This window comes from Chelonus insularis, unplaced genomic scaffold (assembly GCF_013357705.1).
Source record: "Chelonus insularis isolate UGA/USDA-ARS -01 unplaced genomic scaffold, ASM1335770v1 contig_404_pilon, whole genome shotgun sequence".
Lineage (NCBI taxonomy): Eukaryota > Metazoa > Arthropoda > Insecta > Hymenoptera > Braconidae > Chelonus > Chelonus insularis.
The window spans coordinates 581,358-609,282 of record NW_023276561.1 but is presented as its reverse complement, the minus strand read 5'-3'; the positions used below and the strand labels follow the sequence as shown (position 1 = coordinate 609,282).

Below are 27,925 nucleotides of genomic sequence, written 5' to 3'. Positions count from 1 at the left end.
TACAAATTTATGTATGAATAGATTTATAGGTAGGCACAGCCATTTAGTTCAAATATCAGTTTTTATGAGAAGATAAATAAATACAACCGAACATCATTTCAGCTTTAAAATAAAAATCAACAGCATAGAAAAATTTTTTCTAAAGAAAAGCTAAAAAACTGTTATGAATTCATCATTTAATAATTTATTTCGTTCTAATTATTAATAATAAATGATTTGTTAACTTCTTTATTTTTCAATTTAATTAGATGAATTAATTGATTTTATATAAGGTTTTGTTAATATCTAAGGTAAAAATGATTGAATTTTTTGTAGAATTTCTTCAAATATATTTTCTGCACCAGGACCCATTTGTCCAAGAATCCATTTACCAGTGGCCGGACAAATAATGATTACTCCAAGAATGCTGACCACTAATGGCATCAGAAATGTCCACAAAAGCTAAAATAAATAAAATTAATAAGAAAGTCAAGACTGCTTGTGAAATTGCAAGTTTTTTTTATTAAAAAAAAAAAAAAATGCATTCCAATACTTGGATTTAATTGGATATCTACTTACATTTAATAAATAGCAAACTACCATCCATCCTAAGAGAATAGTTCCAGCAGTATTCAAATACGGTGCATATTCCGGGCGAAAAATACATTGCAGACATGGAACTTTGGACGACAAATCAGAGAAAATGTCTTCTACCTGTCACGTGATATAAGAAAACGGAAATAATGAAAAGTTAATGGCAAGAGAGAGAGATATTTTTCATGAAATCGATCGAGAGCTTCTGTCAAAATGTCTGTCAGCCTTAAAGTGTGTTAGATTATTCAACGTTCTAGATTTCTGGAGTTAAAAATATAGGTTGATAGTTTGATGTAACTTATAGAACTCATATTTCGTATATATAATTTTCTTTGAAAGAGAATAACATTAGCATCATCCAAGGAAAAAATTTTTTTTCTAAAAATAAATTTGATCATAAAAAAAACTTTAATGGAGAAATGCAGTAGCTTGAAAACTTTAGCTTATAGTCCAGAGAAAAATTACGTCATAACAAAGTTAGAAGCACTTTTAGCAGCCAATTAACGTTCGTTAAAATATTATTATATATATTAATATAATAAATAGAAATTCAAAAACTTATTACGAGTCTATTTGCAGCAATAATTTTCTAGAATTATGACTATATTCACTATATTTGTATAATCATGTTAGTATTATAAATAAAATTTATTTACTCACATCCATCTTATACTGCTCACATCAACTGGTTTAGGAAAATATTTACAAGAATTTACCAAATCGACGAGGTTAATTTTAAAAAATAATCTTCAACCATAAACAATTAAATAAATAAACCTAATTTAATGACAAATGAATGTTGCTCGAATTAGAAATAATATTGATATTTTTTTAATCATACATAAACCAAAAGAAAGAGAAAATAAATTTTATACTGATAATACTGTAATCAGTTCTGATCAAAAAGTTATAAAAAATTATTATTAATTAAAAAATACAACGGATTTTTTTTTTGAGTTTATCATGGATTAAAATTATAAAATGTTTATAAAATGAACGATGAATAATAAAATTTTGATGCATAATGAATGTAGCAATTAAAAAACTTTGTATTATTACTTGTATGTAGATGAAAATAAAATAAGCTTATTCGTTGAAAATGTCCTTTAAATTACAGTTGTAAACATATCTGTGGTTTTATGTTAAAATGTATTGAATTTCGTAAATAATTATATTTCAAACGAGAACGTTGAAATGAAAATGGAATTTGATAATATATTAATAACTTTAATTAATAACCAAAGTTATTTTAATAATAACATTAAATATTCTTTCAAACACTTCATCATTATAACATACATATCTTATATGTGCATTCAACTGTTACAATACATCAATGGCGAAATTCCGAGAGCTTAACAACTGCTTTGTGGTGGTTAGAAATCACGTACGGTCTGACCGCTGAGCTTTACTTGTTTTGAAGTATATCGTACTATTTGAAAGTTGATGCTATTCAAAGTTTAGGAACACTGAAATTCTTCAATGTAGAGAAATATTAAAAACAAGTATTATATCGCTTTCTAATATCCTCATTTTCATTTATTAATGAGCAACAAAAATCATATTTTCCAACTGAACAACTTCATTATAAGCTGATTGATTATCAATTGATATGATAATAATTAATTCATTAATATGTAAATTTTGTTATTATGAAAATACTCAAGTGTTAATAAAAATGATAATTTTTTGAGACAATATACATTCTATATTACTGCTGGATAAAAGATGAATTTTAAACAATAGCTTTTTTGTCTTTTCCTAATTTTTATTTCTTATTTTTATCGACGAATTTATGTCGAAAGTTTCAAAAAGTTTTTTTTATCTCGAAAGGAATGATAATAAGCGTTAGTTTAATGATATTATTATAATGAACGAATTTATAAGAGTTGCAGAAAAATCAATTGAATTTTTTTCTATCACTTTATATTGAATGAATAATTGAACGATCTTGGATCAAGGGATATTTTAAATAATTGTGGAAAATGGTTTATTTTAAAAATTTTATCATTTCCCTTAAATAAATTTATCACAAGTTGATATAATAAAACCAAAAATTTTGATAAATATTAATTTTGTTGAAGTTAATGAAATTTAGTGTTACCAATTGGACGACATGTTTTGATATTAATTTACCTGAGTTTTACAACAAAATGATTTTTTCATTACATTTATCAACAGTCTCTTATTTTTCATTTAATTTATTTATATTAGCAGTTAATTATCTTTAAATAAATCAGAAAATTAATTTAAATTACCAGCGAATTAATATTTTAAAAATTTGATTATGCTTACAACAAATTTAATAAAACAAATTAATTAATTTAACAAAAATCTTTTTAATAATTTTCTTTTTTTAATGAATTTTAGGTACTCTAAAACACCTTTGAAGTTGAATAAAATCAATTGAAATCAAATTCAAGAAATTTCTCATCTAAATTTCCCTTAGTTTCTGTCGATTACTATGCACAAATTTGAAACTAATCTACCCGTTGTTCCAGACTATTGAGGAATTGATGAGTAGCTCAAAACCATTTTGATAAACTTGTTAATACTTTACCAGCACAAGCTTCAAGTAAAGATTACTTGAGTTTTCTAGCAGCTTATATCCACATGTAACTTGAATGGTTGACTGACAGAAACAATTTCCGAACGTTTTTGCTGTTATTTACTTCAATCACGAAAAAGTTTTTGTGAAATTCAAGCTCAGAACAAAGTCTCTCATAGAAAGGAGCTTTTCCGGATAATGTCACGTATAGTGCGTATATGTTCGGATCACTGAGCCAGAACATAAATTGAGAGTGGAAACGAATATTCAAGGTGATGAAACTCTGTTATCATGAACTACAAGGCTTTTATTTTTTGGGGTCACAAATGTGTTAAATGGCTTCTAAATGAAAATACTCACTGAAATAAAAACAATAAAAATTCACTTTTTTTAACAAAGATCTCATTGCAGAAATAACCGAACGCTTTTTCCAAGTTCTAAAGTTTTTTTAGTTAACATTGATAGTATATTTTGTATTAATCATATTAAATTCGTTTGTTTTTTTAATTATAATAAAGAGGCTGGATGTCACTTGGTCTAAAGGCTTTTGAAACTAAATTTAAAGTTCGGTTTCAATTTCCAAATCTTCCATTCCTTTGATGTTCCAATTACTGCCTATAATTTAGAACCATTTTGGAAATTATCAACCTCATTGAAGATTCTAGTGTCTTAGAGACTGATCTGAAGAACCTTATTTTAGTCATCAATGTCATCATGAATTTTTATAGCTCTGTTTGTATGGCATTAATACATTTCTGAGGTTCCAAATAAATTTTATAAGATCCATTTTTAACGTCAACTTTCTTAAAGCTTTTCTACCCATGGGCTTAGATTATATGTATGATGACATACTTGTAATTCGGATTTCAACTTCAAAGTTGTGAATCAAGACTTTGAAGTTAAAGAAGTATTTTAAATTCTGTTTCGAGTAATTCGAATTAAAATTTAAAAATAAATTAAAGACTTGAAAGTTAAAAAAATATTTTTAATTCTGTTCCAGGCTAGTCTTTAAAACCATTTGGTTAAAAAGAATTGAATCTAATTTAATAAAAATTCAATTAGCCCTTGATATGTTCAGAGATATGTAAGATGAAAAACGTTTCACGATGAGTATTTTAGTAATTAAATTTTACAAATTGTATGCTTGTAGACATGTATTTGTACTTGAGTGTGTGTACATACGGTGATTGGAGTAAATTCGCTTCGACTTAACAGATTAAAATTGTTTTAAACATATTTAAACTTTGGTTACACCTCATTTTATCAGTACACCACATTGAGACATCTACATCGGTGATATTTAACGACAAATTATTGAACGAAAGATGCACAACCTCCACCGCTAGAAGTAAGACTTTATTTTCTTATCGAGTTTCTTCATTGAAAAAATTGTTGGGTAAAGATTATTCTTCAAAAGAACAGAATTTAATTAGCTTAAAGTAACTTTTATTACTTTTAGAAGTAATTTTTATCTCAAGTTGGACGATTTTCAATACAATTCTAGCTCGCCCTTAGTTTAGTTCTTATGCAAAGTCATTTTTATCCAACAATTTTTTTAGTATATTCATCTTCTTTTTAAAATACCATTGACATAAAATATTTACGTATATATTTACGTTCTTTTTACTTACATTTCTAATTAAGCAAAAATTCTGAGAATTTCAGACCATGAAAATAAATTGAAATGAAATTACACGAAGTTGCATTGATAAGATTTTTCATAATCAAATCATTTTCATGTTTATTAATATCAAATATAGATTTAATAATAGAATCTGATAATTAATTTTAATTGATCATATCTTTTATTTCTGAACATGGCATTCGCATGCACCGGAAAGAATAAAATGTAATTAAGATCCACACTGGATGTGTCTAGAGTGCAAATATCCACTGCGAAATCAGATCCGATGTTATCAAATATTTACTGAAATATCTTTTATAAAAATATTGTCCAAGGTATTTTATAGAATACCTTATCGTTCTATAAATAAAATAAATTCAGTAAATTAAAACCAATTGTTTATAACAAATTGAAGTTGTGATAAACAACACGTAATTGTTTAAAGTCATGTGAAATCATTATCAAACACATTGTATATTGATGTTGATCTGAGTTTTCAACAATATTAATCACTTAACGAGTAGAATTTATTTAAATATCTTTTTTACTCAACTTATTTTACACTCTTTTTAAATGTCTTGAAACATAAAGATTAATAAAAATAAGAATTCTAAAAATCAACCTGATTACAATATCTTCCTAATGGGAAGTGAATAAATAAAATATTTCAATTAATTGAACATTTTAATAAATTAATGAATACAAAAGCACGTAAGCTTTTATAAGCTTAATTATTTTGATAAATTAATATATTGTTTTCATGGTTACACTTCATTCTTGTGTTCCATATTAGCTTTTTTTCTTACATAATATTTAGTAGAATTGTTTTTATTGTTATTTTACAATTAATAAAAATGATCAAATATTTTTATTTCAATGTATGTATGAAGGATTTAATGGAATATTTGATAAAATTTATTAAATTTTAAAATTATTAATTATTAATTTAAAATTATTACGATTATAATAAGCTCAAAGCGCTTATTCCGTTTCTTGTTCATCAATTATTCAAATTTTTAATCCATTAAAAATGATTATTATGCGTTAATAAATTAACTGATTTTTTAATTTAGGCTTTTTTTTCACGTTTCACTCTATCCCTCGTTCTCCACAAACAATGTATCACACCCACAAACATGAGAAATTTCCAACTACCCCAACTGAAAAACATCAATTCAGCTATTTTCCACGTAAATCATGTGGATAGCATGAGGCAACGTCATATTATTGAACTTTAAATGTTTGAAATATAATTTGACTTGAACATTCAATTGAAAAAGTCATAGCGCATGTTAAATTCAACTCTTTATTATCTTCAAGTGTGCTCAACAGTACAAATAAAAAGTCTCAGAAACCACGTGTACAGTTGTTTTGGTTAGAAACAAATATAAAATAAAAGTGTAAAAAACGATTGAACGAACAATTTCACGGATTCTGATTGTCGTTTAAATACCATGCACGTTCGCATTTTGACAGGTGAAAAAAGCAATTACGTACCAACCACATGAATAGAGAAATTGTTAGATTTAAGTTTTTTTTAAAGCTATAGAATTCTTTTGTCTATAAAAAAAAGAATCGTACTAAAAATAAAATTTGCAAATAACAAATGAAGAGTTAAAAACAGTATATTTTAATTTAATAACTCAACATAGAAATGAAACATTTTTTCAATGTTACTTATGAGTATCATCAAGATCAATCATTAATTGACGAAAAGCTTCAATTTTTCATGAAATCCATGTTTCGCTGTTCATTTATTAATTTCAATATCCAATTATCCCAGGTTAATTAAATAGTTGACTGAAAGAAGGAATAATTGACATGTTACACGTTTTCATGCGCTCTAATTTTAGAAATCAATTATTAATTCAACCACAGGATTATTTTATCGAAAGTTTTAGGATACAAACTGTGTGGTATTTATACGATAATCAATGTTATTTTTAAATGAAAATTTGTTGTTAATTAATTAGTAACTCCAATGACCAATTTAGTTATCAACTATCCTAAAGAAACTTTTTGCTAAATCAAGTGTTATCCTCACCGAATTGAGATGTAGGTATAAGGAAAATACATGAGATGTATCTGGTTTAGAACATGAATATAGCCCACATATATCCAGATACATTAGAGATACATTCTAAATTTATGTCATTTAGTCTATTTGCAGAAGTGACCAACATCGATTCTAGATATATCCTGAATATCTCTGATGGCAAGGTATATTCCAATGTTCCAACATTGATTGTAGATACTACCTGGATCTTAACCCAAGACTACAACTTTTGTTCTGCTGATGATCTCGCTCATCTACAAGTTGACGAACTAACTAAAACCAGACGAAATTTCATCAAAATTATACAAAACATCTTGTTCGAAGGCGATGTTATGATACAACCCCATCTGCTTTTGGCAAGTTTGCATTTTTTTCTTAGTTGAGAAGAATCTGTCGACCAGGAAATTGTTTGATCCTTAATTATTCCATGAAGCATAAACATATTGTTAACTCTGTCTAGTTCTGAGTTTTAATTTTTTTTTTCAATTAAAAAGATATCACTACATTTAAGGTATTATTGACTTACCTCTACAGTAATATCAATTATAACTTTTACTAAATTTTTCTTCAGAATTTTCCATTCTTTTTTGTAAAATAAAGAATGAGTAGAGTCGATCCTTGTATCTATTAGTTTCATTTTTTCTTTTTTCATATTCACCTATGGTTTATTTTGATGAGTCCAACTCAGTTTTGGTTTTTCAAAAATTAAAATTGTGATGAAGATCAGCTTCCTTGTAAGTCTGCTTATATTTTTCAAGTACACAGAATTTTTTTAATAAGAGTTTCTTTTCAAACAACACATACTGGTGTAATAAGTAACTCCAAACGTGAATGATGTAAAAATATCTGAATGAAGAGGACGCATGAATAAATCAGATTTTTTAGAACATAATCTTATTTGTAATAGAAAGAATTCAGAAAAAATATAATTATCAATCAAAGTAATCACTTATATAATTTTAATTGTATAATATTTATCTTTTTGATAAAAAAAAATAAATAATTATTGAGTGATTCTATCCAAATTACAAAGAATATTAATGGAATAAAGGAAAATGACATTAATCAACGGATTTAGTTTTAAAAAATGAATGTTTATCAAAAAATATAATTTATAGAGAAAAGTTTTTTTTTTGCGAAATTCATCATCATAGTACTCTTTGAGAAATTTCTTATCAATCTTGATTTCTGCTCTCTTAAGGACAATGCAGTAATTTTATATCTAAAAATAATTAAAATAAATGAAAGAATGATGACATAAAGATAGTACGTATGAAAGAATGAAGAAATATGTGATTTCAATATTGATGAATGACGTCGTTGATTACTGTTCAAGTCGTGATCACAAAAGTTGGTAAAATGAAATTTAATTGAATCTTTGTTGGAGTAATTTTAGCTTGCAGTTTAACTGTAGGATAGATGTAAATTGAGAACAAATGTCTTTATAATTAGAAACATTTATCCTCAATTTTATGTAGCATGTGATGTTATCACTGAATTTAATCTTTTGTTATTTTTGTCATAAAGGGTATTTACACCTTGTATATGTTTAGCTACATCAGCGTTTTATAACAGAAACGATTAATGTTGATGTGAAACCAAATCCATATATTAACTCAGTAACAGTACAAATGAGTGGGAAATGATACGTTGACATTCAAAACCTCCATTTTGGAACAAGTTCTAGATGATATTCATGATGTAGCATAATTCAGTTTTCTGCTAATAACTCAGGATCTATGAGGCCTATATAGGAAATGCGCATACCAATATATTCGTGAGAATGAGATCTTTTTATTGCACTAGTTAAAATTATAATATTAATGATAATTTATGCAAAAATTGAAGCAAGTTCCCGTTTTACCCCATTTTAGGGGTGAAATAATTGATTTTTCATATGTTTGGCCCGATTCCGCATTTCTACGCATTGAGACGAAGAGAATGAGTGGTCGAACTTGAAAATCAGACAACTTTGATTTTTCGACCCCAAAAAATGGCAAGTGGTACCCCTTTCCATTTTTTTCAGCCAAAAAATAAAGGTACTCCGATTTTGATGATTGAGGGCTCATTCTCTTCCTCTTGATGCGTAGAAATGCGGAATCGGGGCACCGGTCAAGAAAATTCACTTTTACACCCTTAAAAACGAGTTACACTAAATACAAATTACGGATTATCATCCCCTTGACTTTAAACCCTTATAACTCATGAACGGATGGTCCAATAACTGATTTTAGGGACGTTTTTGAAAGCTAAAAGTCTAAGCTAAATATGCATATCCATGAAAAATGTTTAAAAAATTTCTTTTACCCTTAAAATCGCTAAAATATTTAAAAAAATCCTATTTTTTCGGAGTTTGCCAACTATTTTGGCAATTTTGAGGGTGAAATAAATTTTTCACACGCTTTTTATGGATATGTATCTTTAGCTTAGATTCTGAAGTTTTTGAAAAACTCTTGAAAATCATAATTCGATCAATTGGATAAGAGTTATAGGGGTCCAAAGTTGCGTAAGGGTCAAAAAATCATCTACTCTTAGACTTTGGACCTCTTTAACTCTTATACAATGCATCAAATAATGATTTTTAAGGGCTCTTTAGAAACTTCAAAATCTAAGCTAAAGATACATATCCATAAAAAGCGTGTGAAAAATTTATTTCACCCTCAAAATTGCCAAAATAGTGGCAAACTCCGAAAAAATAGGATTTTTTTAAATATTTTAGCGATTTTAAGGGTGAAAGAAATTTTTTAAACATTTTTCATGGATATGCATATTTAGCTTAGACTTTTAGCTTTCAAAAACGTCCCTAAAATCAGTTATTGGACCATCCGTTCATGAGTTATAAGGGTTTAAAGTCAAGGGGATGATAATCCGTAATTTGTATTTAGTGTAACTCGTTTTTAAGGGTGTAAAAGTGAATTTTCTTGACCGGTGCCCCGATTCCGCATTTCTACGCATCAAGAGGAAGAGAATGAGCCCTCAATCATCAAAATCGGAGTACCTTTATTTTTTGGCTGAAAAAAATGGAAAGGGGTACCACTTGCCATTTTTTGGGGTCGAAAAATCAAAGTTGTCTGATTTTCAAGTTCGACCACTCATTCTCTTCGTCTCAATGCGTAGAAATGCGGAATCGGGCCAAACATATGAAAAATCAATTATTTCACCCCTAAAATGGGGTAAAACGGGAACTTGCTTCAATTTTTGCATAAATTATCATTAATATTATAATTTTAACTAGTGCAATAAAAAGATCTCATTCTCACGAATATATTGGTATGCGCATTTCCTATATAGGCCTCATAGATCCTGAGTTATTAGCAGAAAACTGAATTATGCTACAGCAAAAAAAAAACAATTTTGTTCCCCATAGTCCCACGAAGGGAACGTCGAGGAACTTCCTTACTGGGGATCCTTTGGGGAACAAAATATTCCCATACTTGTTATTTGTCTATCAATAACCGCACATCTTCCTAATTTTAAATGATATACAAATTCCGAAAACAACTTCAAATCTATGTGATCTATTTGACGATAAAATGTTTGCTCCAGATGTGTTGGAAAGTGGAGTTCCCAAGGATAAATTTCCCAAACAATGTCCTATTTTTCCGGCAAGTTTTACATAATTTTTTCACCATGCCCTCGTCTAAAGTTCACTTTTCCATTTGGATCGTATGAAGTTTTGGGCACAGGTGTGGTGAAAATAGTATTCACCCCTAGGTAGAACAATTAGATCATCTCGAAGAATGTTTTAACCCTTCTTGCCTTCAGCTTAGGTGACACTTTTACTCGTGATTTCAATCATTCTACGATTTCTCCCTAGGCATAAAACGTGCTATTTTTATTCTTCATGAACAAAGTTTATGGAAACTTTATTTTATTTATGCAAAGATTATTATACGTAAAAAAAAAAATATGCACACTGCAAATCGTAGTGTTTCATTTCAATGAACCTAAAGTGTTTTAATATAACACCACTTATTTGATTAGTATTATCGTCATTTTTACCACGTTCAAGTGTATTCAAAGTGATTACAATGTTAATCAATTCCGTGATGTCATGTTATAACACTTGAATGCATTGAAATTAAATCCTTCTCAATTTGAAATTTGCAAAGCACACAGTAATATAGTTTTGCTAAGGGTATTCACATTTTTATAAATAATCATCAACAGGAAGATAATCTAGCTGGATTTATTTTAACAAATGCCACAAGTAGCCCTCAATATTCTACTATCAGTCTACTCATGCAAGACATTACATTTTCGTTTCAATAAGATGTTAAACAGGTACCATCTGTAAGCACATTTTTATTTTAATTCTAGGATAATTTATTTTTTGCTGAGAATGCAAGGTCTGCCATAAAACATAGGATTAGAAAAGGAATTGTCTTATTTACTTTAGAATATTATACGTATAGATAAATTTTTTAATATTTTTTTAAACTTCCTTCTTATGATTATTTGTTAAATACTAGCACTCTTTGATATTCTTACAGGAATAATATTATTCCCTCCAACTAAGTCTTAAGATAATATAATAATATTTTTATTTCATGTGCAGAACACAGAGGATGTTCTCGTCAACTCCAAATTTTCTCCTGGAAGATTACCACCTGGAATACCAGATGGACTAGTCATCACTAAAATTTGTGTAACATACTCTGATGATGTTGATGAATACTTTATAAACATATATAGAAAAACATTACTACGTACTGATTCATCAAGTCTAATTGTATTCTTCACATAATTATATTCACATAAATATTTTTTGCACATATACTTGAATTATTTGAAAACCTGATCAGGTTAAAGTGCCACTCTCAGAATCATAGTAGCAATGGTAGGTACAATTTTTCGAAAAGTCAGAAGACAAATTTATTTAGATTTATCATCCAAGACTACTGATGTACGTGACAGAGGAAGATTTATTCCGATGTTAATATTATTTTTACTTTTTAACTTCATTAAAAGTTTTTTCTGACAGGGTCAAAATTTCTGTTGGTAGAGAATTACTCCACTATAGAATCATTTTTGTTCTGTTTTGGAAAATGGATTTTATTCAACAATTTTCTCTATATGTGTAGAGTCCATTCAAAAGATCTGAAATGTGTAGTAATAGCATAACAATTATGTAGATAATACATTTTTATTTACCTTAACAAGATTATACAATGGACCCATGATTGAAATAATTGAATAATAACACCAACCCAGTATTTCGCTCAAGGCTATTATAAATGTAAACGGATTTTACCTATTCTACTCAGAGTCAATACACGAAAAAAACTGCAAATTTCAACCTTTAAACATTGATAATCTTAACTAGGATCCATTCAGGTTACCAACTTTGATCCTCAATAGAAATAGGAAAGTCGAATGCTGACCAATATCTAGTTTCAATTTCTATACAAAAGACTGTAATCTAGCAAAAGCTAATCCCTCAATGTAATATTAATAGGAGATTAAAACAATTCTATTGTCAGCTAACAGTTCTAAGACAAAATTCTATCCACTAAGGTAACAGTGATAATTGAGTTTTCACTTATGATAAATAAATCATTCCATTAAGTAAATAGTTTACTAGTAGAAAACAGTTTATCTGCTATACCCTATGTTAGGTCTTATGAAAGAGTTTTCTTAATGTATCACCTTAAAAAATTACTTAGTAATTCATAGCTTCTTTCCTGGATAAACAACAAGTTTTCTTCATCAAGATATTTTGAAATTCAAATTTAAGAATTAAAATAATATAATAACATTAATTACTATTAGAATGGTGTTATCCAAGTGTTTGAATGTGTCCATGTAGACTTAATTCTGAAGAGAATGATCATAGAATGATCAGTTTTTAGCTTTGGTCTTAGAAAAAGTAAATATATGAATACATTTCTAAACCAGTCAAAGAAAGACCTTATAAAGTACTTTTACTATCAAAGTTCAAATTGGAATCACTTATCTTCAAGAGGTTCTCTTTTGTTCGTATGCTAATTTTCTCTTTTCCTCTCTTTTAGGCAACACACCAAAAGTCATGGTCTTTTAGAAATATGAACAACACTTTCAATGTCTCAGTGATCATTAGTACAGTTTCAGTACTTCATTTTCCACATGATCTTATGTTGGTACTTAATGCTGGAGCAAAGTAGACAGAGAATCTCATACAAAAACTGAATTCAAAATAACAATTATAATAATAATCATTATCATCTTTCAGTCGATTAGACAGGGTCATTATTTATTTCAAAGTAATCTTTAACTACACTTAAATAATTTATATTAATAAGTCATGAAGGTTTTTTAATAGACATGATATTGAATATAATCAAAACATATTATCAAATTTTTAATATTACCTGTATTCATTTTAGATTCAACTTATATTACATTATTATTAATATAAGCGTTAAGAATTTATGCGGCTATATTTTTTGTTCATTTGAATTTTTCTTTAATATATTTTCTAACGTACATATAAATAATGTACCAAAACCTAGGGCAAGATGGTGTATGTTCAACATTTTAAGGAGCATTGACTGCATCATTTTATACCCTTATGCATAACGTATACATCCAATTTGAAATTATTACGATGCATAAAATTTCTAATATATTATTTAAAAAACGTAAACTGAATCTCTAGCATTCATATTTTAAGGTTGATCCATATAGATACTATAAAAACACACTATCATACATATAACTATTATTCTAAAGGTCTATATTATCAACTGTCCAGTAATGTTGAATGGTGATAAGTAATATTCAATTGTTGTTAACAGTATTGAATTGATATCAACGATTGCCAATACTGAATAATACCAAAAAAATGAGGAAATCATAAACTGGCATGGTTTTCCAATTATATTAATACATTAACAATTTGTCATTCAACATTTATCACTAGATAGTATTCAATTTTATTCTTCAATTGAATGTGAAATCACTCGTGGCTTGAGTGATTTCAATTAGATTACATTATACTTTTTATTTCATAAAATTGAAGAGACAAACATACAATGAAGTGTCTACATTTCCGTTTAATATATGAGAAAGAAATGGATAAAGAATTGATATCCTCCAATAACTCCAGTTCATATGATTCGTGGAGGTCAAATCTATCAATAACTCTAGACTATACGACTCCTAGACGTTATAGCCATTAATAACTGCAAACCACACTATTCCTGGTGATCATATTTACTAATAACATCAACTGTAGAGCTTGTAGAGGTCACATTAAATGGTTATCATCAATATATATATATTTTTTTGTTATTCTATAATGAATTACTCAACGGATTAACAGATTAACGTCAAATTCTTATCAATGATACTTGATAACAGAATGAATCGTTCTGTTAACCAGACGTTAATTGTATTAAAACTTCTCAATTTTTTTATTTCATTTTTTTAAACCAAGTGAAGGAGAAATTTTTTACTTTTGAACAAAAATACAATGTTTAATTCAACAAAAGGAATTTTTTTCTTGAGATAAGTTATTTTTTACTTTATGTAGAAATAAATTTTAATTGATAACAGCATTTTTCTTTTTATTTAAGACAAACTTTTAATAAATTCCTAGCAAGCATAATTGTTTATAATAAGTTTGAATTTATTTACCTTAAGGCTTTTTTAAACTTTTGGGAAGGAATGGAGATTTGTTATTTCGTGTCTAAGTTTAGGGGTAGTGATAAGTTTTTTGGAGTACATGCCAATGACATCAAGTAACAATTTTTTAACTTTGATCAAATCGAATTAGACCAGCATTGTGACATTTAAAGTCTTATGAGATTTAATTAGATCTGATAATAAAATTTATTTAAGTTTAATCAGTTGAATTATAATATTAGTCCAGATCCATTTAGGACTTATTGAATCTGGTTACAAAATAATGATATTTATTCTATTAAATGATTACTGCCAGTATCAAATATAAGATTTGTTCAACGTTGATAGATTTATCAAAATATTTACAAGTTTTTATTTTATATCAATTAATATGAATGATTATCGAAAATACGTAATTAATCAACTTTAAAATCACTTATTGAAAAAAAAACAGTTTAAATTTGACAAATAATCATTTAAACTTTTCGAATATATTTATTAATTAATAAATTTACTTGATCAACATCATAATACTTCTATAACGCTTTCATACTGGAATTAAAAAGGTTAAAAGCAACACGATAAATCAAAGTTTATTCAGATATTAAATATTCATGTATACATTTCTTTAATCATCTAATAATTACTCAATTTATATACCTATCGTCAATATCAATATTACTATTTAGCTTGTTCGAGTTTGTTCTGTTATTAATCCATTAGTTGAAGGTAGTTTAGTATTCATTATCTCTGATATCACCAATACCCAAACCTAGATCTCAACAAATCGTTTTTAGCACTGAAAATAAATGGCACCATTTGATCTCTGTTGATTCATTGTTGCATTCTTTACCATAGGGATCTTCTTGACTTGTAGAAAAATTTATTTCAGTAGAGGTACGTATTATTAGCAAAACATAAAGTATTTCTTTTTCAAGCTAATAGTACACTTTCGAGTATCTGATACTCGACAGAAAAATATTATCATTTTTAACAAGAAGATACATCTTGTCAGAGATTTATTTTAAATTTATAAGTATTATCTTATTGAAAAAATATAATGACCTACACTTGTGAAATATGAGCAATGTTTTACTTTAAATCCCATAGACAACTCACCTCTCTAACTGGATCACAAAAAAGTTGTTTTATTACAAAAAAAAAAAAAAAAATATATTGGTGCATGCAGTACGAGAATTTCATGATGTATAAATCAAGCTTTCATTCAATCAATTTAGAATATGCATTGAAAATGATTCTACATGTTTCAACCTACCTATCTATGATTGTTTGATTTATTGTAACAACATCAATGCTTCATCTGGTCATAAAGGAATCTACGTCTAGTAGGGAAAAATAGGAATCCCACAACATTATTACTGACTGTCGTATCAAAGCGTTTGTGTTAAATTCTTTTTCAATTTAAAATGTGATATTTTATACAACACTTATTGAAATTAATATTATCATTTCATTATGGTGTAACAGAATTAGATAACTCTAGATAATGTAATGAAAAATCATGAATGTTCTTTCTTGAAATACAAAGGTCTAAAGTTCTGTTGGGACGAACATTACCCTATCGATTTTCAGTGGTTGAATACCAATGTGTATTTTAAACCATATCAGCTTCGTAAATTCTTGTCCTATTGTACTTTCGTACAATTTCCAACCACGTTCAACAATTATGTCATTACCATATGCAGTCTTATCTAATCAAAAAATCTAAATTACACCGAATTTCATAAAAAATAAGACTATTGTATTGAACATCAATATTTATTTATAAATTCATCGACAATTGATAACAATAACAAAAATTCGTTGATTTTCCTTAAGAAAAATGAAGATATGTAATATTTTATCCAGTAATGTTTTAAACTTATTGTAAATAACATACATATATATATACATCCTTTCACGTTAACAATAAACAGTTAGGAATAATAAATTACTTTATTATTGTCTTATTATATTCTAAACTACTAATTACTTTTCAGATTAATTAACATTCCATCCACATATTTGTACAGATATGTATTACATTTATCTAATAATAACGATTCGTTAATTTTTTTTTTTATGTAGAAGAAATAGATTATATATATCTTAAAATATCTTATTAAAAATACTGTTTTTCAATCGTACATAAATAAAATATCTATTATTTGATAAATAAATATGAATCGCTGATTATAATATAATATATTTCCAGCTTTCATGTAAATGTATATAGAATAGTTCCAAATGTATTTTTCAGTTGTTCTCTATTATTGTCTGTGAATGATAATTTCACTCCAAAAAATGATGAACTATATTAATACTAGTATTCTGAAGAGCTACAATACTTTTATAAAAATATTCCATTACTGCTATGTAAAGAATAACAATGAGACCTCTATGATTTATTTGCATTATTGTAATCGATGGTCCCTAAAAATATATATCTTTAAAATATTTAAAAACTATTCCAGCTATAATTTGTCTTTTATCAACTATATGTAGATATTAATTTTGTTGATATATATATATATATTTTTTCTTTGCAAAGCTTCGCAAAAAACTACTAAAACTCTTGTTCACAATTACAGTTTTGTAAATGATTAAACTAGTTTTTGGCAAAATAAATCACAAAACAATGATTCAAGCATATAGCTTGCTATGCATTTTACATTTTTAAATCTATTTATAGGAGATTTTAATAGACGGCATTTCTAAAGGTCAGTTTACTTTTTCTAAAATCTGATATTTTCTAGTTAATAATTAACTGTTAATCGATACTGGAGTATTATACTTTGGCACTTTGTCTCCTTAAATCGTTTGGAATGATTGCTGTTATTATTGCACCGAGTACCAGCATACTACACATAACAATGTTGGCCCAAAAGTCATCCCATGCTTCAAATAAATAACCATACAACATTGTAAATGCTATCCCAAAAACTTGAGTCATGGCATTCAAAAGTCCAGCTGATGTACCTTCAGGTTCTGGATATGTAAGCTCTGCTGCAAATTCAAAGCCTACTGGTAGGTATCCAGTCATGAAAAACCTAAAAAAAATAACATTAATATTGAACATTATACATATATTTTATTGTTGTTGATATAGATTTAGATCATATAAATAAACTGCGTTATAGGAATTGTGTATTTAATAAAAAATTGATGATGTTTTTCAAAGTTTTGTCCAAAATATTGTGTTTATAAAAATATAATCAAAATTTCATTTCAACAAGACTGAAGTATGATTCAAAAGCAATAAAATTAAAAAAAAATAGAGGACATCAAATAAATAATTCTTTGAATCGAATAAATATGCTATTAATTCAATATTAAATAGATGTTTATTCAATTAAAAAATATCAAATAAAAATATTATAAGGGCTTATTTATTTCAAATTTTTAAATGATTCATTAAAATAGTAATTTATCTTCTATTGAGTAGTTACAATAAAATTATTTGCTTGATAGAATTGTTTCCAACGTTAAAACAAAAACAATGTATCATATAATTGAATCAAATTACGTACCCTAGTAATGAAGATGTTATGTAGATCACACTTATATATCCTGAATTCACGGTAAATGTAAATATAATTAATCCCACTAATGAAAAAAGATAAACAACTAAAGTCGTTTCCCTGAAAAAGTAAATAAAATGTAAAATATTGATTATTTGTCAATTATTGATGACTTTTTCTTACTTGAATCTTCGAGTCTTATCTAAAACTACTCCACATACAACAGATCCTAACATCCCTGCACAAATGATGGCAAGTCCAATCCTGCCTGCATGTACTTCAGCACCCTGTGTGTCAGAATTTCATCAATAAAACAAACGTCTCCCCAGCAATTGTTTCACTTTGGCAGTGAATAATGTTTTATACATACCGGAAAGTACTTAAGAACTATCTGATTCAGAAGGGTGCTAATGGCATAAAATATTCCCACATTCACTGCATAACTTAGCAGCAGCATGATATATCCAAAGTTAAGGACTAGTCTTTTTAATGACTGAAAAAAGTCTTCAGATTTATCAATGTCATGTAATGCAGCTTGAGCTGGACTTGGTGGTAAAGGTGGTTTAGCTTTGAAAACTAATTGAAAGATTTAATATTTTATTAACATTAATTTAATCTCAAACTAAATTATATCATCAATTTAACTTACAAATAAGAATTAATAGAAAGGCTATTGAAGTGATTGCAGCATTGGTATAATTCATAGCCCGGAAGCCTTGTTCTATAATTCTAGTGTCATTGCTGTTGGATACCAGCATAGGAGGAAACAAAAAGCCGACAGCTATCCCCAACTAAAATATAAAGAGACATAGTTAGGTACAATCATACTCAATTTATGCTGAGGTGGTATAAATATAATATAACAATATTATATCCATCTATACTAACGCCAGTCTAGACATCAGGAAATGATAAGTTATGATAGGGTCTTGAAGCAAATAACTCCTGCAGGGACAGGAGCTCTAACTTATACTCTCACATGACTTTTATCATCATTTATGGCTATATTTAACACTCATTTATATAAAATTCTTCACAATTTGAAGTATTTCATGATAAGATAATATCATGAAAGTTGCATACAGAATTTGTTCAATAATCAGTTGAGCTAATAATAATCAAATAATTTTTTTTTATCAAGTTTAAACTTTAAATAGACTTTAAAATTACTCTGTTAATTAACTACAGAACTAATATATTTCCAATATTTTCATTCTGCTCAACTATAGAACTTGATAATTCATATCGAAATAAAACTTTCAAAATTACGAAGCAATACTATAAATATCCTCTTGGGTCGAATGATTTAAGCTTTCGTGATAACATCAGAAATCGATGAGCATCAAAGAAAAGTTTTAATTAGATAAAAACAAATTAACTGAAAGTTTCTAACATAATTAATTACTTTCATAAAATTAAATTCAATAAATTATAATATTTCTATTATTATGCATGTGCTTTATAACTGTCCATTAGGAAGTTATTGTCATAGAGTAGATTTCTAAAATTATGCCAGGTTATTTTGTTAAAAACATTACAACAATTGCACTTTGTTATAAACAGTTCAAAATAGTTTTTATCGATTAAGAAATTATAATATTAAGTGGTTTTTAATTGATGACATCATTTCTAAAAGGTTGATTAAAGATTCCATTCTAAAGAATAAGTGTTATATGTGAGGATTATTTTTTGTTGAAACTTTCTAGAGGGAAGTTTTTCATGTGAACACAAAGTACACCCAGACCTATTTTTTTTCTTTGACTTTGTTCACTTTTCTCTGGTGTTTAATTTGACGGATGAACTGTAAATCAGTCTTCATAAAAGCTATTTAAATGTCCATGGCTATTTCCGGTGCTATTATGTGGACAATAGCATAAATGATTGTACAGCATACCTTGAGCAAAGAGAATAATTCACTGTGGGAATGTTGATATAAATTTCACTGACGTATATTAAAAAGGGTTCGACCCTACGTAGCTGACTGGCTTAATATCAATAAAGATCACTCCTTTTATAATAACAGAACTTCCCACTAATTTCACAATCATGCCCGCAATCTGCCCCCTAACTCAGCTAAATAATTTATTTAAGTACTAGCTCGATTAATTTCATTATTTTATATCATTTCATCCTAGTTAATTGAACAATTATTTGAGTAAGTATTAATTAGTTAGCGTTTGTTTCAACTTCATGATTATTTAATGGATATTTAACTTACTTGGTTACCAAAAACCCCAATGCTACAAGCACTGCTCACTTGATCCGGTCCAAACCATACTGCGGCAAGTCTCGCGGGAACTGATAATACGAAAGTTTGACTAGAAGCAACTATTGTATGTCCAATAAAAGCCAGCCAAAATTTATCCGGTGCAACACTGAATACTTTGACCCATGTACCTAGAGCTGTACCGAATCCACCGGCTATCGCTGCCCATCGAAGACCCTTGAAACATTTTATGATAAATTTTCAATTAGTCAATTAAATAATAATCAGAACCAGTAAGTGACTTGGTGATGATATTTTTTACACTGAGCAAAAAAATGTTTTAGAAGTTATATATTACTGTGGTGTGACAGTAAATGTTTTATTATCGAATAGAAAAAATATTCTTTCAACGATGACATTCTCTTATTAAAGTGTTTTAGTTTTAGAAATATAAAATATAAAAAAATAATTTGATTGGTTATTAATAGATAAATGAACTCTATGAAATGTCGATTAAGTCATTATTAATTGGAATATGAATAATGAATTTAAAACATCTACATAATTTATTCATGCTTAGGACTAAAGATAATCCTTTCCTTCTAAACATAGTGTTTTAATTGATTGGTTTATTGACTAAAGATGAGTCAGTGAAAATCATTGAAAGATAGTAAATATCTGTTAATTTGTATTTATATATGAAAGAAAAAATTAATAAAAATGTCTGTACCAGAACTTAATTTTTTTTTAATTAAAAGAATATAAATTTAGCTGATTTTTCTGGGAAACATATAACTTTAATGGATGAGCAAGAGTGATTTATTTCTGGCCCAGTACGGGATCATGATTGAAGATTTTGGCCCAATGTTAGGCTAGTAATTTTGTCATTCAACAATATTTCATTGATCTACAAGTTTAGTAGTACTAGTACATTAACATTTCACTGATGTATCAATGAATTAAAAAGCTTGATACATTTCTAGCGATTGTCCACTGATTGACAGTAGGATACTGAACACTATATCGATTAGTTGATGACTATTGATTTAGTATTAGCAGGTAAACTATTGTATATTTTGATTCTGATTAACTTAAGGTGTTAAATAAAATTATGGATCAAATATTACATATTCACTTTTACAATTCCAGCATAGCAAGATTTGCTGGAGGAACAGTAGTAACATTTTGTCAGGATATACCTATCAATATTTAAATAAATTATTATGGCAAATCGTTCGTGTTTATTGTTTTGTAATAATTTTCAGTAATCCATGAATAAGAAATAGGCGTTTTCTAACTCTATCAATGACAGTCAATGTTCTCTTGAAGAATATGAAAAATATTTATTGATAAAACGTAACATTTTTTTTCTCAGTGAATTAAATAATTTAATACAATTATTAAATACTACTTACAAATCTATCTAGAACGTAACTAGCTGGAAATATAAATGGAATATAAGTGATCATATAAATCATACTCGTCATATTGACAGCAAATGTTCCACAATGGTAATATTTGTCGACGATGTTTGTGATAATACTGTATTGAATCCATTGCATAGCATTTGATGCACTGTATACTACAAATATCGCTAGCATCAGCCATCTTATTTTATAAATCTTTGTTTCAACCACCTGAAAAGGTAAATATTACCTAACATTTAATAAGTTTTATCCAACTGATAAATTAAAAATAAAATAAAATAAAAATATTCATCAAGAAAAAGGAAAGCTTTCTTTTGATGTTGATCATGCTGGAGAATCCAAGGAAGAGCATACAATGAATAACACAGTAAAAAAAAATAAAACTTTTCCATCTGCGAATGAATATTATATTTTAATATGAAAAATTGCTAAAAATGATGAAATATTATTTACAATGATTCAATACTATAATCATCTGACTTTGTAAATATCCTTTTAGAATTCCGGATTACCTGTGTTGACTGAACAGCACTCTCTGCATCTTTACCACAATCTGTTGATGATCTACCCATTTTTTTAGTTAACTCGCATGTAGAAAAAAAATGATGTAAAATCTTGTTTGTATATTAAATATTCAGACAAGTCATTAAATTTGATAAACCTAACAATATCGTCTCACTTAGGCCCTACAAAGAAACAGAAGATTTTTAATTATACATCAACTAAGATAATAAATCTTATGATGACGAAATATTAATCTTAATGAAATATTAATGATAAGTGAAGTAGTGACAAATATGCCATGAACGATATGATATATGATTTCTAGAAAAAAAAACCTTATTAAAAATCTTGCAGCTTCTGTGTTTTTTAATTTTATATTTTTTCTTCCAAGCTTCTAATAATAGGGTTCAAAATTTAGGCCAAGTGTTCTGAAGGACATGAACTATCATCAAGTTTTAGAAGAATACAAAAGTACCTTACGGCATCTTTGAATTAGACTAATTGTAAGATCCTATATGCCATGAGCTGTTATAAGCTTTAAATATTGAAAGCTTTTGATTGAATTAATATTCATAAGGATTATGAACTTGCATTAATTATTTTTTGATATAAATAACAATATATAGATTTTCTGAAATTAATTATTAAAGTGATCCTCTCTTAGGCATCTTAGATGAATATATGAGAGATCCATTTCATTAATAAATTGAAATAAATTCAAGAGTTTTATTTCCCTCGAGAGAAGACGAAGGGTTAGTAATAAATTAATATTTTTGACCTAAATTTATTAATAAAAATAAATTTATCTACACTTTGTTTTTCATCAGGAAAAAATATGAGGTGGATATTTTTTTATTTTTACGATTGTATGTTTAAACATAAAAAACACAATATTTCACTTCTCACAAACAATAATTCTTTTTTTATTTCTTTGAAAGTTAAAATAAACTAAATAAAGTCAATGCAGCAAAAATGTAGCCAATTCAAATGAATAAAAACTATTTAACTGAATTAAAAAGTATTCAATTGTATTTGAAATAAAATTACGCTCATTTGAATTCATTTATAGTTCCTTTAATCTATTTACCAATAGTGATATATATAGTGGATTATATTTTGACTAATATTTATTTTGAATAATTAATGTGATGGCTTATGATTTCTATTTTGATGGATCAATTACTGACCAACTTGTAATGTCAGTGTTGAAAAGGTCAATTTAAAAATCGAAAAATAACTATGATCAAAACTTCAATATTTACAATGTTAATCAATCAATAAAATCAATGACTTACCTCAGGACGTATTTGTTTTTTTTTTAATCAAATTTTTTCCTCTGAGTAATGAGTCAAGTATCTTGTAATTACCAGTGATTGTATCGTTTTAATCACAAATTTCATAATACTTGGTTAATTAACATATAATCAGATTAAAAAAAATCAAGTGTCCGTTGTTGTACTTTTTAATAAAAGAAAGAAAAAAACAAAAAAAAAAACTTATCTTGAGATAAAAGGACAAGTATCAATAGTCTTGTCTGTTAATGCACATTGTTATTGTCGAATTATAAACGGTTATCAGGTACACTTATAATTTATTTGTCTTGTTCACTTTGTTGTAATAAAAATATTTCTGAGTTCAATATTTTTATGTCAATAAATTTGTCAATTTTACCAATGAGTCTGTGTGTTTGAAATTATCAAAACTACCTATAAATTGAATTTGAATAAACTTCTGCTCATGCGTATCCACATGTGGGAATGTATCACTTGGGAAATAATACAAGTGGCTGAAATGTGTTTAAAACTTCTAAAAACTTGAAGTATTTATTAAACTCTTTAAAAATAATGACAATCAAGGGAGATAAAGAAGATTAAAAGTAAAATATTACAATAAAAATATTTGTTTGTAAAATAAAAAATTGACGAAATAAATAAATCACAATTTTATTGGTGTATCAAAATATTTCGTGATTGCATTTTCAGCCTGTTGAATCACAATATAATATTCCGGTATGTATATTTGTCAGAGATATATCAATATATGTATATTGGTATTGGTATTAAACCATATTCTATTGTTTATTTATTCCTTCGTGTGTTTATCTCTGTTAAATTACTTGGATTTCCCTTATTACGTTGTGCTAGCGTCACATAACCGCATGCTCGGAGCGTTAAAAATCAACTGGAATAACGACAAGAGAAGCCGAGATTCGTCAACAGCAAATTATCAGATGGTTTAAGCATCGTTAGTAAGCATTGGTATTGCTTCTGCGCATACTACACTGTTTTATAACAGAAGAAGACGTGCGCACTGATATCATACGATGGATCATTACATTCTCTATACTTGTTGTATTGCACCGGCATTTTGGAGTCCATTTGACCTTATATTGTCCATAAAACACTCCAGGTTTAAATTACTTAAACCACATTTCACTTAATCATTTAACTAAGTCATTGTGGTGCTTCGGATACATCTGAATAAATAAATTTGCAACATTGTCGTGTGAGGTTGTTGACTGAAGTCATCTCTAGAGACTCAAGAAAATTATGTGTTCAAATTTGGAAATTTTTTTTTGATAATCAAGGCAAAACAATAATAACAATGATTGGAAAATCAATAATATTGATAGTATTAATGATGACAAAAAGTCCTGAGATACCCTGGCCATGGCAATTTGGACAAATAAATAAACGCAAATAATAATAATAATATTAATAATATTAAAGTCTGAAGGCTATGCTGATCAAATGTTATTCACTCTTTTTAAATCGGAGTAAATTTAAGTAGAAAATTTAATAAATTCATAATTTTACTATTTTTTATTGCATAAAATAAATTTTTTTATTTAATAAGAAATATAAATATATTTAAACATATTCATCACAAACAATCAAAATTAATTATTCAGTAATTGATGAAGTAATATTTCGTGTAAAATATATTTATACTTGTAATCTTATGTAAATTCAAAATTATACAAATATTTAAAAGAATATGTGACATTTTTTTTATTAAGAATAATTACAAAAATATTGAATGATTAAATCATGTTTAATTAAATCTTCAAATATTGCGATTTCTCAAAGATAATTTTGCTGTAATTCATTCGAAATATTCAAAAAAAAAATAATAATTCCTTTTTTAGAATAATATAAAATATTTACTCGGTAGACAAGTAAGAATGTACGTACAATTATCAATTAAATTACAGTCTTAAAAATATGATAAGATATTTCAGCAGCAAGCACAAATATTTAGTTGAAGAAAATTCTAGAAAAATCACGTGATCAAACTTTTTTCGATATTTAAAAATTCCAATTATTATCTATTAAACTACTATCTGTATATTACCTGCACTAAACTTTATGATACTATTGTAATATACACGATCGTTGTCTGATTATTTTAAGGTCACCCGGATGAAATTTATCATCCTTGATGTATAGAACGAATGCTGTCGAGTTACTTATAGTACTATATTAAGATATATCATTTTAAATTAGTTATTGAATATTCACTGAATTTAAGCAAGCAAACAATCAAATACAGAATATCATCTAAAAGTTTTATTCGACTGCTTAATTTTATTTTATATCGATTAAAGTAGGCAGTAGTTAAGGAGAAAAAAAATAAAAATTAAAAAATAATTAGAAAATCTGATAACATCGAAGGGAATTTTTTTTATTTATCTAGATTACATAGTTACGTTTGAATTACGATATGCATTATTTCTGCTTCGAGTGTATTACATAATTCTTAGATTCCAAACCAATTATGTTAAATACAGTAAATAACAACTTTAATCATCTTCAAGAAAGTGCCAAGTATTTCTAGAAGATAATTATCTAGTAATTTTAGGATTAATTTTTATGAGCTTTTATTTACAATAATTCTTACTATTTATTAATCTTTTCAAAATGTCGTAAAAAAAATTTATTTAATCTACGCCGTCTGTCTGTAATATTTTTTAATCCCCAAAATGTGAGTAATAGATTATTTTTCCTGAATAAAAGTTAATTACAAATCTTTGGAAAGATATTAGAGAAATGAATCAACTATTGATAGCAATCTTAGAACATATATATTTTTTTTTTTATACGTGGATGAAAACAATCGAAAAAAACGTCGTTCTTAGAATGTAGATAAGGCGACATACGTCAATTAAGCAAATAATTTACTTACTTATCCAATTATAAAAGAATGGAATGTGAAAAATATTTTATTAGAAGGTAGTTTGATAATTCAAGTAGATCAATAATTTTACAACGTAAGAAATTAAACTAGAAGCTTATTAGGGTCTGACCTATTGTAGATTACATCCCCTAAATTAATTTAAAATAGAAATTCATCAATAGAAAATAACAATAAAAAAATTAATTAATCTTCATATTTCAGTAGATTCCCCGTCGTAATTTTAATTCGAATCACGAGAAATAAATTTATAAAAAGATCGTAGTGTGTTGATTACGAACTATAGAAAACTAGTAGAAGGGTCACTTTAAGGTCAGACCAGAAATCACACCGAAAAGCTTGCATTTTTCAAGAAAGCTAATATTTGTTCAAAAATTCCATTTTTATAATCCGATTGAAAAGGATTTTTAGATTTAACTGATATTCATATGAAGTCACAAGGTTGAATGTATCAGTATCTACTGCATCAATTCAGAAATTCCATTTATCGAGTCAGAAAGAACTACCATTGGATTGGAGATAAAAATGTTCTTACTGAATGCCGGTAAATAATCTTCCTTTTAAAAAGAAGATTAGATAAGAATTTTCAACAAATCGTTTTATTTAAAAAAATAAATCTCAACTTTACACAGCTTATCAACTCAATCGATAATAAATTTAACACTAAATCAAAATGAAAGTCCTTGACCCTCTTCCTTGATCCTCAACACCGTAAAAATTTCCATAAAGCTCAATGGGAATCGCATAAAATTCATGTAAAGCTGATTTCAGTGTTTTACAATCAACTGATAATCATCTACAAGGGATTAAAACTTTAGGTCATCATTCAGGTTACCATTTATCATGATATAGTACATTATTTATGGTCCTCTTATGATATACGCACACTTCTATTCGTGCCGTTTTGATAAGGTGAAAGCAAAGTGGCATATCTCAAGAATTAAAGTATGCCACTTATAAGGTAAGGTGTTTATTGAGCCTGCTAACAGCTTTCTTTATTAAATTCTTTCTGAATGAAGACTTACAACCACCAAGACTCATGTTTCCAATCAATTTGATTGGATTGATGTCAAAAGTATTTAATAGTGTAACTGAAATGTTGACTGATCTCTCAGTGCATCTCTAACTCTGAGTATTACACTTGCTAGTTTCATTTTAAAAAAAATTGTATACTTTTATCTCTTAGCTTAAACAATTATAAAATAATAAAAGACGTCAATAAGTATATCCTTGAGTCTTTGTGTCTCATATCATTGCTTTGAATAATCACTTCTCAATCAGTTTTCGTTAAGAGTTTTTTTAAATATTGTGAAGAAGGTAACAAGGAAAATATTTCATAGCAAACATTCTTGTTAAGTCTTGAGACATAAATGTATGTCATAAGTCAAGTTGGATCATAAATATATTATTCACAAGATAATGCAGCATCTTATGATTTTAAGAGAAATAATTAATTGCGTGCATGTACAATGTACCGGGAAGTAATTCATGTCCACGATATGCAGCAATTTGGCTCTCAGTAAATTGCAAGCAGAATGAAAGTGTGTTGGAATGAACCTGGTGAAGTCTAACTTAAACTCCAGTTGAATCTTATCGTGGTAACGACACACATCTTGAGTACTGTGATCTCCACCTGTAGTAAACAGTTGTTTATTCAATCATTAACT

At 27.2% G+C, this 27,925-nt stretch overlaps 2 protein-coding genes across 8 annotated transcripts in view; both read right to left on the bottom strand.

The window, feature by feature from the left end:
* Window positions 1–278: 278 nt before the first annotated feature.
* LOC118069042 (uncharacterized) lies at window positions 279–1,751 on the bottom strand. Its single transcript, XM_035086870.1, has 4 exons — window positions 1,633–1,751; window positions 1,234–1,320; window positions 559–693; window positions 279–441 (listed from the first exon to the last, which is right to left on the bottom strand). The coding sequence occupies exons 2-4, from the start codon at window positions 1,237–1,239 to the stop codon at window positions 286–288; spliced, it is 297 nt and encodes a 98-aa protein (XP_034942761.1). The 5' UTR covers window positions 1,240–1,320; window positions 1,633–1,751; the 3' UTR covers window positions 279–285.
* A 14,625-nt stretch (window positions 1,752–16,376) lies between these two features.
* The window catches only part of HisT (Histamine transporter), a 28,251-nt gene continuing 16,702 nt past the window's right edge, over window positions 16,377–27,925 (bottom strand). For 2 of the 7 annotated variants that reach the window (XM_035086903.1, XM_035086902.1), the window contains 8 exons: window positions 22,073–22,246; window positions 21,549–21,770; window positions 20,146–20,370; window positions 18,577–18,718; window positions 18,298–18,503; window positions 18,111–18,214; window positions 17,937–18,047; window positions 16,377–17,456 (listed from right to left, as the gene is read on the bottom strand). In XM_035086903.1, the coding sequence (XP_034942794.1) occupies window positions 17,195–17,456; window positions 17,937–18,047; window positions 18,111–18,214; window positions 18,298–18,503; window positions 18,577–18,718; window positions 20,146–20,370; window positions 21,549–21,770; window positions 22,073–22,132 (1,332 nt within the window). In that variant the 5' untranslated portion in view covers window positions 22,133–22,246 and the 3' untranslated portion in view covers window positions 16,377–17,194. Of the gene's footprint in view, window positions 17,457–17,936; window positions 18,048–18,110; window positions 18,215–18,297; window positions 18,504–18,576; window positions 18,719–20,145; window positions 20,371–21,548; window positions 21,953–22,072; window positions 22,247–23,359; window positions 23,771–24,003; window positions 24,315–27,925 lie in introns of those variants that run through there. The other 5 variants (XM_035086898.1, XM_035086900.1, XM_035086901.1 and 2 more) reach the window with 5 other exon arrangements.